At 42.7% G+C, this 19448-nt stretch overlaps 1 protein-coding gene across 2 annotated transcripts in view; it reads right to left on the reverse strand.

The window, feature by feature from the left end:
- Positions 1–111: 111 nt before the first annotated feature.
- Positions 112–19448, reverse strand: part of MSRA (methionine sulfoxide reductase A) — a 290424-nt gene continuing 271087 nt past the window's right edge. Inside the window, exon 6 of one of the 2 annotated variants that reach the window (XM_042803095.1) lies at positions 112–891. In XM_042803095.1, the coding sequence (XP_042659029.1) occupies positions 727–891 (165 nt within the window). In that variant the 3' untranslated portion in view covers positions 112–726. The remainder of the gene's footprint in view (positions 892–19448) is intronic. The other variant, XM_042803094.1, reaches the window with a different exon arrangement.

Genomic DNA, 19448 nt, shown 5'->3' on the forward strand with positions numbered 1-19448 from the left:
CAGATATATACTCAGAGCCGTAGAACACGTTGCAGACAACATTTTTCTTTTTTTGCAATTTATTGTAGTGCAGGTATCAAAATTGATTTCTTTTTGTGTTTATACACTTTTATGGAACTGTCAAAAAAAAAGTATCACATTAGAATTTTGAATTTTTCTTACTGAAATTGTTTCAGAAAATAGACACTATAGGTGATATTACATGTTGCTGTGAAAGTGGAATTGTGAGAGAGTTACTGATCTTACCAATTCACCATTCTCAAAGATATCAAATTATAGGGTTGTGATAGTTAAAATGAGCCCAATCATGTCTCCAGAAGTCAAAGATCTCACAACACAAGAAAATTCATTAACCCAAGAAAATAAACATGTCTGAAGGCATTAGCTATGCAAAGCAGTTAGCAGGTGCAACCACCTCCTAATTCATCCTTTTAACAGCATTTCTAGCCAAGCCTTTAGAAATGTATTTCCTCTCCAGATTATAAGATAGCAAGGAAACCCCATGAGCTGCACAGAGCAAGAAGCTGCATTTGCCCACAGGCACAATTTCTGCTTCTACTTCAGCTTTGAATGTTGGTGATCGGGAAACTGCACAGATTACGGAAAGCCACCCCAAGAGGTTCCCAAATCTTTATGCAGCAATGCCACAGGCACACTCTAACACCTATCAGGGTGGTTGTTCTTTTTTCAAACTCCCCAAAATGAAGTGGAAGCAGTGGAATAAGGTTATTTCTTGATCCCAATCGGGCAGGAAAGCCCAGTTCCCCCAAGGCCGCAGTATCCACCGGGGTTCTTGCTGAGGTACTGCTGATGGTAATCTTCGGCGTAATAAAACTCTGGAGCCTCCTGGATTTCTGTCGTGATGGGACCAAAACCACCCTTCGTCAATACCTGTCAAGAAACATGATGGAAAGCCATTAGTGGTTTGCTGGCCTCTCTGCTGATGAATGATGTTAGGTTTTCTCTCAGCAGGAGCCACAGACATCTCTCAGCACTTGGACCACATTTGCAGCACGCTCTTGAAAGCCCTTTATCCTTGCTCCCAGGTTGTTTAGCTAGGAGACATTGCAGGCACCAAAGCAGGCCTTGGTGAGAAGAAGTAGTGCACCCTCCTGTTTCAATGACTCATTTGCTTAATTTGCTATGGCCACACATACATTCTCTCCTCTTTATTAACCACACCAGGCAGGGATGTGGTGCCGTCCACGAAAGTGGAAAACAAAAGCGAAAGGCAGCAGAGCATGCTTTGATGAAGCCTGGCCAGCTGCCGTGCAAGAACTGCCTGTCCAACAACTTCACCTGGCAGGTGACTCAGCTTTGAAATGTGCTATCCATCTCAAATATCCTTACGCCAAGAAGAATTTCTAGGTGAAATCTTAGCCCTGCTGATGTCATTGAGAAATAGGAGCATTTGGGCTCTTTTACAGAGTCACTGCAAACCCATTCTTCAAAAAGAACAGTTCCATTATGACCAGAAAGGTATTTTTAAGACAAATTATGGCTCATTTCTGGAAGATTTGCCAATACGTGGACCAGGAGCAATAATCACTTTGCAGGAAAAGAAGAAGGAATGTGGGTGGGGATTTCAAATTAGACTTTAATTTCTTTCTGATATCCTTTAACTGAATTTGAAACTCCTGGAAGGTTTTTGGCAGAGGGAATTTCTTTTTAACATGAATTGCCATAACATTTTAACTACTGAATTTTCATTTTCTAAGGAAACCGGTAAGCACCAACATGTTGGAGCCAATTCTTATCTCAGTGGGGACATAACTTATGCTCACTGAAGTCCATGATAACGTAACAAGGACTTTAATTGGTGTCAGACAACTGTTGCAAAATATAGTTGTTGTAAAGTTCTGGACATAGAACGAATTGCATTGCCATCAGCCAGACCTGACAGTAAGATAAACTATAAGAACAAAGGGTCAGCATTTAAGATTACCAGATAAACACATGTTCTCTCATCATACTAATAAATAAATCCAGTAAAAGGAACTCATTGCACAGAAACACAAAAATGGAGCTGGTAGACCTGTTGTAAGTCATCAAGTCTAACTTCTTTCACCATGATACAATGAACGCCAGCTGCCTTGCTCCCAGAAAAAACATTTGTTTAACTGTTTCTGAAAGATCATCAGAGGTGGAGATCCTCCAGTTTCCTCAAGGAGGCCATTCCAATATTTACCATCCTGTTAAGAGAGTTTCTCCTAAAGCCTAACCCCGTTGAGCCCACTACTTTCATTTAAACCTACTACTGTGGTTGTACTCATCATGGACGTGGAAAGGAAATCACTCCCTTCCTCTTTACAATAGTCTTCTACATACTTGTTGGCTGGTCAGAGAGAAAGATGACATGTAATGGAAATAATGCTTCCTCACAGCACTAGCTAACACTTAAATATTAGGTGATTATTTGGGACCAAAAGGTCTTCAAATTTCCTATAGCAGTGTTTCCTAGATCCTGCCTCAGAACAGCTAAGTACTGGCCACAGTGTGACATCAGTTGCTGGAAACTGCAGAGCACTAGTCTGATTTATTCTGGTAATTTCACTGTTTGAAGAATAACTTCTGTTGTATTCACTTTTTAATCAGGAATGAAGTAATAAAATTTATACAAAATCTGTGACTGACCTGCCTGGGGAGCCCCTTAGTTCCCAACCCTACGTCTAAATTCTCAGCGCAGGTTAGGAAGATGTCAACTAGTTACTCCATTGTATTTGAACACGGCAGGGTAACAAGCCCAGTTTCACCTTCTGGCCTTATTTCCCCATGTCAAATGACCAAAGACTGTTATTCATCTTTGGGACAGGCTTTGTTCCAAGGGAACCAGATTATTTACCTGTCTAATGTGTGAGCAAAGAAAATAAAAAATGTGAAGGTATGTATCACAACACGTTGGTTACAACTGACACAAAGAGGTGTCAACACAACTGCTTTTTGGAAAGCAGTATTTCACTTACTTTCTAACCTTCCTAGCAAAGAAAAGCACTTTTAAAATTATCTTCACTCCAGAAAGATGGCACAAACTGTCATCATGGGCATTAGTCATTTACTTGCTGCTGTAAATGCATGTAAAATTGGCTTCCCCTCCCCTTCACTGAGTCATGAGGATGCTGCTGGAGGGATAGATATTTTTCTACTGTGCAAAACAGTATTTGTTACAGATTTTTACCTGGGACTTTTCCATCATTGGCCTAATTTTGTCAGTTAGAAAATCCATTCTGTTCAATAACATACCACAAGAGGGCATAAACATCATTTATCCCTTTCAGAATTACTAACAGTCCATTAAAACACTGCAAACTGAATAAAGCAGAAGCCCAAGACAACTCATTATACTGCACTTTGGTCATTAGCAAAAGATACCAGCACTGTTGTCAGAAGCAGCAGGAACCCCAGGCTCCGACACTCTGCCAAACACTACCTTGAATGTTTTGATTTTAAACAGGAAAATATTTTCCTCGCACTGACTGTGTCAGTGCAAAGATAAAAACATCACTGGGAAAGATGATGATGTTCATGATGTGCTGGCTCCGGCAGGTGTAAATCAGCCCACTCTTGATTGATTTCCTGCTGCCAAGGCACATATAATTTGATGATAATCCTGTTCTAGCAGACTTTTTAGTCCTCACTGTCTCAAAATTCCTGAGCCATCCAACGTGACCTCCCATTACCGTGCTGCAGCCAAAAGGGCTACTGCAGCTTTTGCATACAGAAATGGGGAGGACCAATTAATTGAGTGTAATTAACCCTTGGGACATTTTACTCACTTCAGGAAAGTTTTAAGGTACTATTGGACCTCTTTTCCCCAAATACTTTGCTGTAATTCAAAGAGAATTAATTCATTCATTCATTCAAGGGACTTTGGTGGCTTTTGTCATGGGAGAGATGACACTATAAGATCAAAAAGATCCTTTAACTGATTATAATCCAGCTCAGAAAACCTGGAAAGTTCTACTGGAGAGTGGCCAAACCAAACCAGAACCCCAATGTCACCCAGCTGTAGGGGACAGAGGGGACATGGCCAGCTCGGTACATCGGGGTAAGAGCTGGAGGAACACGTTGGAGCCAGCGCTGGGAACCTCAGCACTACTACATTTTTAAACAACCAGTACTTCCAGCATGTAAATGATTTTGTTTCCTAATGCCTAATTTATTATAGCCTGTGAAAGTTTTTTTCCTGTTGTTTGCTTTAAACTTCTTGCCTGACCATGTCATTACATTCTCTGCTGCAAAAAAATAATTACTTATTCACTCTCTCCATAGTGACCTTGATTTTACACCTCTGCCTTAATCCTGCTCATTCATTTCTTCAGAAAACTTCACAGGCTTCCACTCCCCACTTCATAACTCCCGTCAGCCTTCTCACCCTTTTCTGCATCTTTTCTAGGTCTATTTTACTGCCGCATTGAGATGGGGTTGACTGGAATTGTACTCTATTCAAGATCACCACGGATTTATTCAGTTACATTTTCTCTTTTATTCTCCATTTCTTTCCCAGAAATTCTTAGCATTCCACTTGCCTTTCTGACCTCTGCTGAGCACTGAGCAGACGTTTTCAAAGAGCCATCTGCAATGACGCCAGGGCCTCTTTCGCGGGCTAATTTAAACCCTATCATTGTGTATGCACTTGACTTTTATCGACATGGAATTTCAGAGGCTATTTCATTGCCCAGACATTTGGTATTGTCAGATTCTTCTGCAACTTTTTGTAGTCATGTCTACTTTTGCTTACCTGGAATAACTCTACACCATCAGCAGATTCTGGCACGTCACTATTGTCTGTCTCCCTTTTCCAGCTCTTTTATGAGTATATTGAACAGCACAGGTTCCCAAGACAGGTAATTGGAAAGCTCCCTTCACTGTGAAAACTGCCCAGTTATGTGTATCTTTTCTTTCCTATCTATAACCACTTACTCATTCAGAAGATAAACTTTCCTCTTATTCCACAGCGCCTGGCTCCCTTTTATGCACCCACTTTCTTCAGAAAACTATATTATGTGTTCAAGACACAAGTTTCCTCTGCTAAAGTCACGTCAACTCTTCTCTGAAACACTGTGTTCTATGTGTGTCTACTAACTTCTGATAACTCAAGCAATCTGCAGCACAAAACATCAGACCTAACTCATCTATAATTCTGCTGGATCCTCTTGGAGACACCTTCAGCACAGAAGTAGCCCGCTTTTCACTCCTTCAGTAGCAGGGACAATTTAAATCTCAGCTTGCCAATGACAAGCAATTTCCAATTTAAGTTCTTTTTCATACCCGAAGCCGACCAGCACCTGGTAGCACTGACCGCCCCTGTTCATCTCAGGGATTTGCTTTGAACCTCTTTTGCTCTGGCTTCAACTTGAGACAGCTCCTCAAAATCATAACCACAATCTGGTGTGGGAAACCCCCAAATTCCTCAGCTGTGAACACAGACACAATGAATTATGTGCCTTTCTGCTCTGGTATTACCTGCGCCAAGCCCTTCATGGACAGCTCAAGTTTTGCAGATGTTTTGTCTCCAGAACCGATTTCGAAAATGCTCAGCTATCCTAAGGAAAATATGTTAGTGAATTAGTGACATGGAGCAATGGTTTTGGATGCAGATTTGCATCTATATTTGGACTTGTGCAGCACGTACTGGCAAGAAGCAATTTTCCTCCTGGTGGCACCAAGACTGGAGGTGTGCACCAAGGCACTGCCTCTACCGCAGATATTGGGCCATTCAGGAGCCAGTGCCACACACATGAACACTGCATGCGTGGGACCAGCGACTGGCACAAATATCACTGTCAGCAAAGATGTGATTTTGGACACACAGCTTGGAACCACAAGGGACTGCGGCAAATCAGACCCTCTATTTTTTTCCATTGGAGCCATACTAGTTGGTTATCCAACTGTCTGCCACTTAACCCAGTGCTACCAGTCCCTGAGCGGATCCCACAGCAAGCAGATGCAGTTAGAAAGATTTTAAGGGATATCCTAGTTATTTAGAGATGCCATCATCTTACAGATGTGTTTGCTTTTTAACCTGAAGGCTGTGCGCTGGGTCACTGGGACACAGTGGAATCTGCAGGTCAGCAAAATCAGTTTGTTCCACTGGCAGCAGTTCAGTTCAGTTATGCAAGGTGCTACGAAATTCTGTCCTCAATGCCGGAGATTATACGTTGGACTGCCAAGGAATAAACCAAACCAGTGTAACCACAGAAGGTTGCTCTTCACTTACTCCCAAGCAACTGTATTTAGCACGTGATACTTCTGCACTTTGATTTGCTACTGCCCTCCGAACTGACAGTAATTGCTGCTTCAGCTTTTAGTAGCCAGATGATTATATTGAGCCAAAGTATGTCAAAATATTTAATCATTTGACATTACAGCATGGCAACAACACATTCAAGGTGTTTGGCTTCTTGTTTATATTCAGATGGAAGTAGCTAATACTTGTAAAGTGCCTTTAAGAATTTGGAATGAATTGTGCCAGAAAAGCACGATTCCCTTGTACCTCCAAATACTCGAAGGAACAGACTGGAAGCCACTGAAACTTTGATATGCTGTGCTGAAAATGCATGGTTCATGGAAGTTCAGAGAAGGGGTTGAACCCACTTCTAAATTTGACAAAAAAAGCTTTAGAATTGGTTTGGTTAAATGAAGCCTTTTAATTTTGTGAGCAGAGGCATTAGTAAAGCAGCAGAGTATTAATTGGTTTCAAGCATTTTGTGGCTTTTAACAAAAATAGCATCATCCTGTGTTTGATTCAATATGCACTTTAAAAGCAAGCTTACAGCCTATACTCAGGCCGCTGCAATATCCAGTTTGTCTTGTGTCTCAGCAATTTACACAAAAGTCCTGTATTTCTAATGGCCCCTCTAAAATCACTGATGTTGAAAATACTGTGGAGTATCTTGACACCTATGGCAGCTTGTGAGCTGTATCATCGTTCATCCTTAAGTAAAACTGTAAGGCAAGTAATCTCACAATTCTGAGCGCTCCAGCGGGGAGTGCTGATTTAAAAATCTCTAGGGCTACACCTTTTTTCTACTGGCTACTCAGAACTTCCTATTGTCAGCAGCAATACTGAACTTCAGCTCTGTTTCCAGAAACACTAAGAGTTGAAGGAGCTGCACTATTTCAGGAGAAGGCCTGCAGGAATCAGTTGCACAGATTCGATCCTGTGTAGGATGGGAGTATGCGTACATCCCAGACACATGATTACTGTGATATTTTTAACTGGAAAACAAATTAACTAACTTTGCCAAGTTTGTGGATCAGTTGCTGACAGGCTTGGGAGCAGAAATTCAGCAATAGATGTTCTCTTGATCCAGAGTAACTAACTTTGATCCAGAGGAACAAACACAATGAGTAGCGTGAGGCCTCAACAATGTGCAGTTAAGAAAGAATGTTTTATTTTCTCCTTCATTTGCCAAGTGTCACGTAGATATACCTCTCCTTTTCTGCAGGACAGCCTGCTCTGCAGTATCACATCTCAATGATATACTATTATAAATTGCTTCCTTTGTGTTGCTTTCAGTTGGCTGGAGCACCTTAGTGGTAAACACACAAGTGTTTTTCTAGCAAATATATAAAATTCAGTTTGCCATGCTGGGACCGGTCTTCTCTTATCTCACTTACTGATGTTGGCTTTTCCAAACTAATTGATGCCAGTGACCTCTACAAAGCCCTGGAATGGTCTGAAATCATGCCTAGCTGTTAAAATCTGCATTTGCATTCATGTAGGTGACCTCCCTTTGGAAATCATGTTTTTATCCCCAGTGAGCCAGATGGGAAGAAGAATCCTGACAAGGAAAATGTGGGAGCAGTGGCTGGCAAGTGCTGAAGTCTAACCCCAGCTACCAGACTGGGCAGCAGCATGGACTGGGACCAGATACCCACATCCTCCTGTTTCCAGTTACCTCTCTGCACAGCGGATTCAACAATATTGATATATTTGATAGGTGCTGCAAGAATTGATTAGCTAATGTTTTGCACAGGGCTTTGGAGTACTACATAATTAGCTAATGCTTGCACAGGGGTTTGGAGTGCTATATAATTTCTAAGTATTATTAATATCCTTGCAGGAAAGCTATTTAGTCTCAGAACTCACTTCGCAGTGTGCCTCTTGCAAATTGGGCAAGATGGAAACTGGGAATGATCGAATTATGTTGGTATAAATTCTGCATCCTTCATAGTGGGCACATGGATCTAAGAGCAGAAATGGTGAAACCCATTGACTTTACAGCTTTCTTTGGTCTTTGCTGTCATAGAAAACAAGCTGCCATGTAACTACATTATAAATCTGAAGACATAAACATCCTACAGGGACTACAAATAACCTGGTCAAAGAGGAGAAATGCTGTTACATGGGCCTGCTGGAATTGCTCATACAAGTGTATTCTTCCAGTGCAGCCCAGGGAAAAAGCAGATAAGAAGGAAATACAATAGAAACTTAAAAGATGGTGGTGCAAAGTCTAAGATGAAGAATGTTGATTCTCATCTATAAAACTGCAAAACTGGCTGTCAGAGCTTTTGCCTGTTGACAAAACCTCCACACACAAGAGAGCACATCATCTGAATCGAGCAAGCTGAACCTAGCTAGAGACACAGCTTCATGAGCCTCAGGGGAAAGCTGCATATATATATATATACACACACACACACACACACACATATATAGTCTGTTCCATTTGTCTGAAGACCTGCTTTCTCTGAAATGCTTTTCTCTTAAATACTTAGCTTGAAGGAGGCTCTTTGGTCACTCATTCCTGCCAGAGGGGAAAGAATTGCTGGGCTTGGATATAAATCAGACCTGCCAAGGTAAATCGCAGTTGGCCGATAGCCTGGCTATTAACATATCTGAGGCCCCAAGCGGTTATGCTCAGAGGGTCTAGGAAGGATCAGGAGTGCAGTTAGTCTGATATTTCCTACTATTTTACATCTGAGTGTACTTCCTCGTTGCCCACAACAATCAGCTATGCCAGCTGAAATGGCTGATTTATACAGACAGACTTCTTTGTACCTTCTAGCAATGGGAAAAGATGAACATTGAATTTGTCCTAAATTGTATTAAATGGAACTGACAGAGAAATAAAATCTGCAATTCTATTTTTTCCTGTTGGATACTGATCCTATGAACATGCATAGAAAGGAAGTTGTATCCTGCTTTCCATCACATCAATCTAATTCTGGATTCAAAGCTCTTGCTCCAGACACTGACTGGTATAACAGGATCAAGTTGACCCACAGTCTTTACAAGCTTGACCTTCAGAGTAGAGCTTCCTGAACACCCATCCTGCCTTCTCTTGAGGGAAGAAAGATGAAAGTGAGGAATGGCATCAGGGGACGTTTAGGAGGTATAGGAAGATAACATTAGCAAAGATAAAAGACATCTTGATCAACTAGCATCTGGGAACTAATTAGGTGTTGAAGGAGCCATTGAGAGAGATGGAAATTCTGTTTGTCTGGCCAATTTTAATGCAGCCAAACAGCCTTTTACTGTACATCCTGCATGGATAATTTATGATGGCTAAGAAAAGATATGACCTGTTCTGACTTTCAGTGATCTAAAGCTAAAATCTATTCCGTGGTTTGAGACAGCAGAGACTGTTCTTCACTAATCACTCATCCACTACTTTTAAATTCCTGAAATTAAAAATGGCCAGGTCCAAACTGAGATGGAGCCATTCATAACAACCCACAATTGGAGCAGTGAAGCTTAGTGCAGAATCTTCCAAGCCACTGCAGACCAGAACCAGTATCTCCACATGGTGAAGTCCTGCACGACTCTGAGAAGATAACTTGGGTCCAAAAGCAGCATAAAGGTAAGATCAGGCAAATCCATGCTGCCTGTGGGCAGAAGAAAACACTCCATATATAAATACTATGTTGACAAGACTTTACCGCTTCCATTAGTTCAGTTATCTCTGAACTGCTGCAAAGTACAGACTGGCCTGTGCAATGCAAGGTACTCCTTTCTGTATGTATCCTTTGCAATAAATGGAAGTCACTCCAATTATTTTTCATTCAGGTGAATTGCAATGTAGGAGTAAAAATGTTTATTTCACATATTTAACGTCAAGAGCTCAGTTCAGCTCTACTGTTACATTGCCATAACTTTATTTTTCTCACTGGTGTCAACACTGGATTTACATCGAGTATTTCCTCCACAATATATAAGCATGACAGTTTCTCAGGAAAACATATGAATTTTTAAGAGGAATAAACAATTTATCTTTTCCTAAACTCATCCTGAAAAATCCAGAAATTACTTTGGTTGTGATTGGAGACAAAAACTTTCAGACAAAGACCAAGCACGAATATCTACTTCTGAAATCACAAAAATTGGTATACTGGAATACCCGAAAGAAGATCCTTATAATGGAAATTGTTGGGCAACCTGTCATCTCTGCCACTTATTTTGCCTTTAATAACAAGATCTGTTTTTCTATTCAGCCTCTCATGCCCATTAGTGTGTAATGCTAAATCATCTCATCCAAAAAAAGCTGGGAGATGATTTGCCTTGTGCTGTCCACCTTCTTCAGAAGATTGAGTTGTTTGTGGTGAAAGCTCTGAGCATACAGGACTATAATAAGGCTTGCCTCTGACTGTCCTGGTGACTTTCAGAAAAACAAGCACTCCCAATCTCTCTTTCTGCTTGTGTTTCTCATTCTTTAAAATGGCACTAACGCTACTCATCCTTTTTTATTCCACAGGTCACACGCTGATTCTCACAATGGCCATATGTGCACCACTTGGCACAATGAGGAGCCTGACCAAAGTTCTAGGCTCCAGTTGCCACAGTTAACACAAATATGAAGAAAGTTATACAGTATGCCTCACAGCTCCTAGGTCAGCTCAGACTGCAAGAGAAACTCTGGTTGGACTGAGGTCAAGGGGTTTTTGTCTATAATGTTTGTTCAACCAAGCTTTCACACAGCCACAAGAGGATATTCTAAAGAGAACAACTCATGTTGGATGCCTACCACCAGACTCACCTGCTAAACTAGCTGCTGCCACCATGAAAGCATTTTCAGTCTATATTACTGGTTTCTTTACACAGAAATATCTCAGAGGGAACTAACATGGACTGCTATCAATTTCCAGCAAAACTATTTGTTATGAAATACTTTAAATGTTCTACCCAAATAGAATCATAGAATCACAGAATCATTTAGGTTGGAAAAGACTTTTAGGATCATCGAGTCCAACCATTCACTTCACCCTGCCGAGCCCATCACTAACCCATGTCCCCAAGCACCACATCTACATGTTGTTTAAATCCCTCTGGGGATGGGGACTCCACCACTGCCCCGGGCAGCCTGTTCCAATGCTGGACAACCCTTTCGGTGAAGACATTTTTCCCAGTATCCAATTTAAACCTCCCCTGGTGCAACTTGAGGCCTTTTCCTCTTGTCCTGTCACTTGTTACTTGGGAGAAGAGACCGACCCCCACCTGGCTCCAGCCTCCTTTCAGGTAGTTGTACAGAGCCATCAGGTCTCCCCTGAGCCTCCTTTTCTCCAGGCTGAACCCCCCCAGTTCCCTCAGCCACTCCCCATGAGACTTGTGCTCCAGACCCTTCACCAGCTTCGTTGCCCTTCTCTGGACAAGCTCCAGCACCTCAAGGTCTTTCTTGTAGCGAGGGGCCCAAAACTGAACCCAGGATTCAGTGGATGGGCTCATCAGATATTTTTTGTGCTCAAATGCAGGTTAAGGGGATGGGATGATAAAGGATGCTACTTGTCCCTGGGAAAGGGAAAAATCAACACCACGTTACTTTGGTTTTCTTGAAAAGTAAGATTTCATTTATGCTATACATACAGGACAGGACTGTATGCAACAGAGCACAGTAAAGTGTCTAAAACTGCCCTGGTAGTCTGTCCTTGTCTTTCCCATGGAGATAAGCACAGAATGGGAGAAGAGGAGCAAAGAGCCTTGGTGACCTCCCCCAGGCATCATCAAACATAGAGGAGACGGATCCAGCACGAGATTGATGCGGACACCATTCATGGTCTGACCCACTGCATGTCAAATGAAACATAAAATTAAGGTCCTTCCCCTTGAAGGTGAAAAAGGCAGGGGGGACTTCTCAGCAGCAGATCTCAAGGATCGCTGCAGCTAAAGTTCTGTGACATTTCCAACTAAAATTCCCACTCTGGGTTGAAATGGAAACCATTTTCTTCCATGCTAAAATGTGTCTTGGCAGACAGCTGCTGCATTTCCAGCCTGGGTCTTTCTGACCTTCCTCTCTGACCAACTAAGTTCAGTGAAGTATTTTTTGGATTTGTCATCTGTGTAACAGATCACTGACAGGTCGACCACTTTAAGGCAATTTGGATCCATCAGGATGATGAACTGTTTCTGTTATCGAATATATGCATAATTACTACTAAAATTATATTTGAAATGGTTACCAAGGAATACAATTTTAGCCCATATCAAGGACTGAAAAGTCCAGAGAAAATGAACAGAGCATGTTTTAATCAGAAGATAAGCAGTTTTCCAGCTACTATAAATAGAAAAGGCTGGAAGAACACATCCGACAAGCAGAAGAAAGTGTGAGGAGGGTAAAATTCCACAGTGTTTTGGCTTTGGACTTCAGAAGGTAGTGAGTATGAGATAGTGTGAAATACAAAGAAGCCTTTGTTGTTTACATCTGAAGTTTAAAAGTGGCACAGTGTGAATAAACAAAGGATGTTCCATGAAACACTGCAGCAGTGATGTACTCGCTCCGTTTGAGTTCCAGAAACAGCATGTAAATAGAGGCATCGCCGCCTTGTTTAAAAAGAGAAGGAGGTAAACTTTAAAGCTTGCCTTCCAGAAAATCTCATTTACCCAGCTCTTTAGGTTTTTGATAGGCTTTTAAGTGGTAGAAAACACACAATCTTAATAAGACTAAGATCTGGATCATTTAGCATTTGCTTTCAGGTTGGTTAAGCTTCTTACTAACGGTAATAGTACACACGCTTTCGGAAACCTCAATTAGCTATTTGTTATCTTTTCTGGAAAAAAGTTTTGCTTCCAAGTACTGGGATAATATCAAGCAATTTATTTTTCGTGCAGACATGAATAAACCACACTGCCATGATAGTTCCACGAGTGAACTGATTATTTTACAGGAGGATGCATTATGATCATTGATAAGGACAGAATCTAAGGATACAAAGATTCAGTTAGATATTCAGAATGATATTTCACATTGAGCAGTTATGTAGCATCAAACGTGATTCAAGTTAGTTATGGTATCTGTACACACCTTTCAATGCAAAGATCTTCCCCTATTTGTCAAAGCTTTGATCGAATTTGATTTTAACTCAAAATATTCCAACTTATTCCTATGGCACAGATAGAGGGTAATTTTTGATGAAGTTAAAAAAAAAAAAAAAAAAGTTGTGGTTTGAATTCACTGTATGTGAGATCTACACTGGAGCCAGCAGATGAAAACACCTTTTGAATAAGCATATACAATCCTGAGAATTTCCATTGGTTTTGCTTATTTGATGCTGAAACCAACTGATTTCAGAGCAGGAGGCAGGGCAAAGCTGTCAGCCACACACTTGGTTTTTACTGTAGCAAACCCTGTGTATGCAAGGTAGCTCAAGGTACCAGAGACATGATCGGGAGGTTGGAAGGTCTGATGAAAGACTCATGGGAACCCCCATCATACTGGAGAGGCATCTAAAGGACAGAAGATGCCTCTCCAGGACATCACTAATGTCACCGTGACACTTGTGCATCAGACAACAGAATTAAACCCCAGAAGGTAGCTCATGTACCAAAACAAGCAAAACCGATAAAGCATGAAGGGGAAATGGGCGCAGTTGGGGTCAAAGAGAAGCTACTAAATCCAGTGTCACTCACCACATCATCTTGCTAAGGCCATATTCAAAGATCCATTCCTCTGGAATCAGCTCCACAAAAGCTGTCTAGGAAGGTCAAACTGCTGGTGAGTTACTAGCACAGTTGCACGTGACAAAATAATACACAATTAATCCAATTTGTTCAGCTCGGGGGCCCCCAACAGCAGAAGGACCCGGAGCTGCTCGAGCGGGGCCAGAGGAGGCCACGGAGATGCTGGGGGGGCTGGAGCAGCTCCCCTGGGGGGCCGGGCTGAGAGAGTTGGGGGGGTTCAGCCTGGAGAAGAGAAGGCTCCGGGGAGCCCTTCGAGCGGCCTCCCAGGGCTTAAAGGGGGGACAGGAAAGGTGGGGAGGGACTCTGGATCAGGGGGTGGGGGTAGGATGAGGGGTGATGGGTTTAAACTGAAAAAGGGCAGATTTGCATTAGATGTAAGGCAGAAATTCTTCCCTGTGAGGGGGGTGAGGCGCTGGCCCAGGGTGCCCAGAGCAGCTGTGGCTGCCCCCTCCCTGGAAGGGTTCAAGGCCAGGTTGGACGGGGCTGGGAGCCCCCTGGGCTGGGGGAAGGGGGGCCCTGCCCGGGGCAGGGGGGTTGGAACTAGATGACCTTTAAGGTCCCCTCCAACTCAAACCAGTCTGTGATTCAATGATTCAATTTCTCTAATCTCTATCTATCTACAGATTCTTTCGTGAAGATTTTGGTACGGACTTCATTTTCATAGCAAGCTGGTTCACCAAAATAAAATCTAAAAGATCTGAGTTATTCCGGAGGCATTAATATCCACTTCTTGTGTGATTGCCCTCAAAAGCAGATGGCTTCTGCTTCCAAGCCCACAGACTGAAAGCACAATGATACTCCTGAAATCTGCAAATACGTGGCAAAGAAGTCAAATTTTAGATGCTAACTAGAAAAGTAGAAACACAACCTTCACCCTTAGCAAAGCAAGTGCACTTCAAGAGCCTAAGCTCTGTGCACCTTTCTTTAATAAAATTACTTTTACAACTTCAAAAACTGGTTACTTGTGCCCGTAGCAAAACTATTTTACCAGAGGAGGGGGGAAAAAATGCATTTGGTCAGAACATCAGCTGCAAAACCAGCATAGTTATTTCATGCCCTCTGGCAGCTGCCAAAAATGCTGAGTACAGCAGCATGCAGGGAGGGGTGAAAACAAAAATCCTTCATAAGGAAACGGTAAATCCTACAGCTTCAGCTCCTCCACACACCATCCCTGAACAAGCTTCCTCTGGGCACCTGTGATCAGACTCCTTCCGAGCACAACAGAGAGCAATGTATTACAGGGGGCCTAGAGAGCTATCTTTTAATTCCACGTACCTTTGATTAATAACAGGTTTCTTTCACAAGCTACAGTGCTTTTTTTCACAAGCTATAGTGATTTCTTATTGAAGAGGTGCACCTTAGTCTTACAGAAAAATAGCAGTGAAGGAGACCTCCAGAGCTTCTTTAGTTTGTCCACCTGCCCCAAACTCTACCTACCCCTTCCTGGAAGAGTATAGATACAAACTGCTCTCATATATGTGATTAGCAGTCGTCACCACAAACACCCCACAGTCAACAAGTTAATTTGTCAGTAAACTTAGAAAATACAAGGCTATCTTGGACTTCAGGGTCAAATTCCACTTGTTGTATAAGCCTCCGAGCATCGATGAAATGGATTTATGCATCTGGAAAGGAGATTTGAATTTGGCCATTTGTAAAGCAAAATACCAAACTGATTGTGGCTGGATAGGAAGCAAAGAAAATGCAGGGAATGCACTTTACGTTTCAGCGAGAACCTGGCATTTGCAGCACATCATCTTCCTGCCAGCTACAGAACAGCAGTGACTTGGCAGAGGTTGGATAGCCAGATGTCATCCTCATCTGGTTGTCTTGGCTCAGGCTGTTTCTTTGAAATGAACAGCAAAACAGAGCGAGTATGGGGTCCTCCTGGTGCTACTTGCACGACAAGAAATAGAAGAAGGAAAGGTCTTTTGGGCGACGCCGTGCTCCTCCGAATCTGGCATCTCTTTGCACCATTTTGTCAAATTTACAGCCCTCACCAGGCAAAATCTGGGAGGTGGAATCAGAGTTAACAGGCCAAGAAACAAAATGGGATGTAAGGTATTGTTTGACAGCTGTCTCTCTTCGAGTGATGAGTACAGAACAAATGATCTCCCCGCGTACTTCCCCAAGGCAGCTTTGAACACATTTCAGCACTCAGAGTCCTGGGTGCGTTTCCTGGTGATAAAATGCTGCGGTTATATTCCTCTGTTGAAATGCATTGCTATGTCTCTCCTCCACTGTGAATTTTCAGTTGGTTGTTTTATTTAAGGAGAGAGATCATTTGTTTTCTGCATTTCTATTATACTACCCTAAACAATGACAAGGAGACAAACATCAGGGCAATCCTCACCTAAAACCTGCTGGTTTCCTAGTTCACTGTTATTTAAGCTAGTACAAGCTATTAAAGATGCACTGAGAAATACAGAGGTATGCAGTCTAACATTACATATTCCTCCTACTACGTGGTCCTTTAGATACAGCAGAAGAGTCAAACTAATGGGGAAATGTTAGCCAGCATTTTAATGTGGCAGATATGTCACAAATGCCTTTAGACCCACGATACAAAAGAGAGAAATGCATACCATTCTCACTAAGACCCCACGTGACTGACCTTATATCAGAAGGAGAATTACTTTTTAAACCGAAAGCCTGATAGCGCGCGCGTGTGTTTGTATACACATCAATATGTGTGATAAGAAGGCTGCTTTGTGGCAAAACCTGCCAACAAACCCATTTTTTTGTCGCCATCTGCTAGGAAGAGAGCAAGCACCTGTTAGGAGCAGCTGCTTGAATGCAGAATGTAGGTAAGAGAAAAATCAGTTTCATTTTGGAGTTGGCCTGATGCAGGTAGCACATGGCTCTCACCAACAAGGATGCCAAGTGGTCCTTTTTAAGCTTGTCCTAATTAGGAAGTGGCTAGCGTTATGAAATCTCTGAACTGTTCATTTAGGTTATTACAGCAAGTAGAAAAAAATGATGGGGCTCCCCCCGCCGCCCCCCAAACACCTCCCCAGACTCTGTTGGGGTCTCTGCCCGCTCCCCTGCCTTTTCCTGTTTTTGAAGCAAGAGCATGGGGAAAGTTAACAGACCGTTTGGAGATGTCGTGCATGGCTCTGTGCCTCTCTTGGCATGGCAGGCTGCATCAGGACATGTTGCTCCGAGGAATCACAGTGTTAGCAACACCCCTCTACTCCTTCCTTTGGAGAACAACTGCTTCCCTTTTGCTGCCTCTTTACGTCCATCTCCACGTGGGTCCTTTGAGGGTTTTATGAGAAGGAATTGAAGGGGCTTGGTCCAGGCGCTCGCTGCGCTCAAGGCTATAGGCACCAGCAGATGCCAACCCTGCCAGGCTGTCATTTCTCCGGGGGAAGCAATGGGGGTCCCACCATCTAGGCAACTTGAAGTGGGCAGGAGAGACACATTACAGGATTTCCCATACTCTTCCAAGTGACAGACCCGAGTTCACAAGTCAGCATGGCCTCTCCCACCATGCCTGACACCAAATCTGCTGCCCTGAATCCATGCTTATAGTATCTCTGTTTCCATTGAAGGAATAAGGTCATTCAGTTTGTCTCCTCCCAACCTCCCGAGCATAGACAGTTTCAAATTTACTTCAGCTAGTGAATATAGCCATGTGCCCCACAGCCAAGCTGGTCTTGCACAGCCTGTGTGACACAGGCCACTGACCGCATAGAAGTGGCCAGCATCTGCCCATCCCAGGGTGAGAAAGGGCTTTTGGTCTTAAAAATCAGCAAACCTGCAGGAGATCCTCCCACTCCCCTTTATTACACAGCACCGCATCTAATAATCATCGAGGGAGGTACAATGGCACCATAAGGAGTTCCTATCTACATCTACATAACAGCAACAGGAGGTCAACGGATGGGTTTCCCTTGCACAGGGAAAAATTGCCATAGGCACTGATATTTAGGAGCTCCTTCGGGCTCAAACATCTTCCCTTTTTCTCCTTTCTTCTTTCCCCTGCTTCTCACATTCTTCTTTAGCCTCCATTTCTTGCCTTCCCAACCCTGTTTTCCTACCTGCCTACCTTTTGATTTTCCCTGTGTCACCATCCTGTGTTATGAGGATGATAAATATTTGGCTCACATAACCTTTTTATAAATAGCATGTCTGACTTATTCAGAGATTGATATTTTCTTAAATGGCAACAAAGAACTGGTCTGAGTGCCACAACGTACTCAAAGGTGAAAATACAGAGGCTAATGCACACACACAGACACTTGAGAACCAAGGGACATTACCAGAGTGGTTTTGAGGCTCCAACCTCTGCAGTCTGCATTACAGTTCAGCTGGATCAAATGTTGATCAAAAAAACACTAATTTCTGGACGGGAAAAGACCCATCCAGCTTGGACTACGGAAACAAGAGCAGGTATGTGAGCCTGACAGTGAAATAACATTTCTTCTGCTTGTAAAAGAGTAAATTTGATCTTGATGCAATGAAACACACATAAAATCACACAAAGCCATCCCACCAAGTCACTTCTCCGTACAAAGCTGCACTTTAAATTATGTGGTTTAGAACAAATACCTTCGGTCAAGCAGGATTTTTTTTCTTAATGCAGATTTATATCTGTAAGTACATCTGTAAGCATATAGATTCATGCCTCTTGGGACATGCCTAATGGGCTCTGAATTCACTCTGGCTCATTTCTTTGTAAAGCGTTGGCTATACAGTGGGAGAATTGAATAGGGGCTTTCACTGATGGATGTTTTTTCATTTTGAATTTAAATGTACAAACTGAGATCGCAGGTTATTATTGCCATGAGAAACAACAACAGAAAACGCAAGAGCCATAGATTAGGGAGTCAGTGACACAGAAACATTCAAGGACAGGATGAGCTAATTATTGTTACCCTCTGCCCTCTAAATTAGTCATATATTTACTTAAGTGCTTCTGCTCACCACTAGCTGAAGGGCAGCGATGCAGGAGCATGCAGAGAGAGTAACTCTGGCTGTCCTAGCTCATTTTAGCCAACAAAGCCCATCTGGTAGCGAGGTTCTGTTTTTTTATGCTGTGATTCACTGCTGGGTTTGGGCTGTTGGAGAGGAGAATGCGATGTCGAACAGCTCAGTGCTGGCTTGGCATGTAGAAGAGAATGGGAAGAAGCCCTCAGAATGAGAGGTGCTGAGCTCAGCGAAATGGTTCATGAGAGCAGAAATCAAAGGTGTCTATGCCCAGGCATGAGAGTACCCACCAGGAAAGCTTTCCCCTAGGAACAGCTAAAGAAACAGGGGCTAAATCCATCCTTGAGAGCAGCCCAGGTGCCAGTGGAGCTCTACCACAAAGCAAACCTGCTTGGGGCACCCTGAAATATTAAAATATTAACATGCTCCACATTTTTACCACTCACATGCACTCAGATGAAGAACCTTCACGTCGGGAACAGCTCAGTCTTTGAAACAATCTGGTGAAAAGTCCTAACTCTCCTGCCATTTCAAAAAAAATTCCAGCGACTGAAAGGAAAAAAAGGAGGGGGGAAAAAAAAAAAAAAAAAAAAATAAAGCCTTGTTCATGCTGTTACAGTTT

This window comes from Tyto alba, unplaced genomic scaffold (genome assembly GCF_018691265.1).
Source record: "Tyto alba isolate M040663 unplaced genomic scaffold, T.alba_DEE_v4.0 Super-Scaffold_40, whole genome shotgun sequence".
NCBI classification, from domain to species: domain Eukaryota; kingdom Metazoa; phylum Chordata; class Aves; order Strigiformes; family Tytonidae; genus Tyto; species Tyto alba.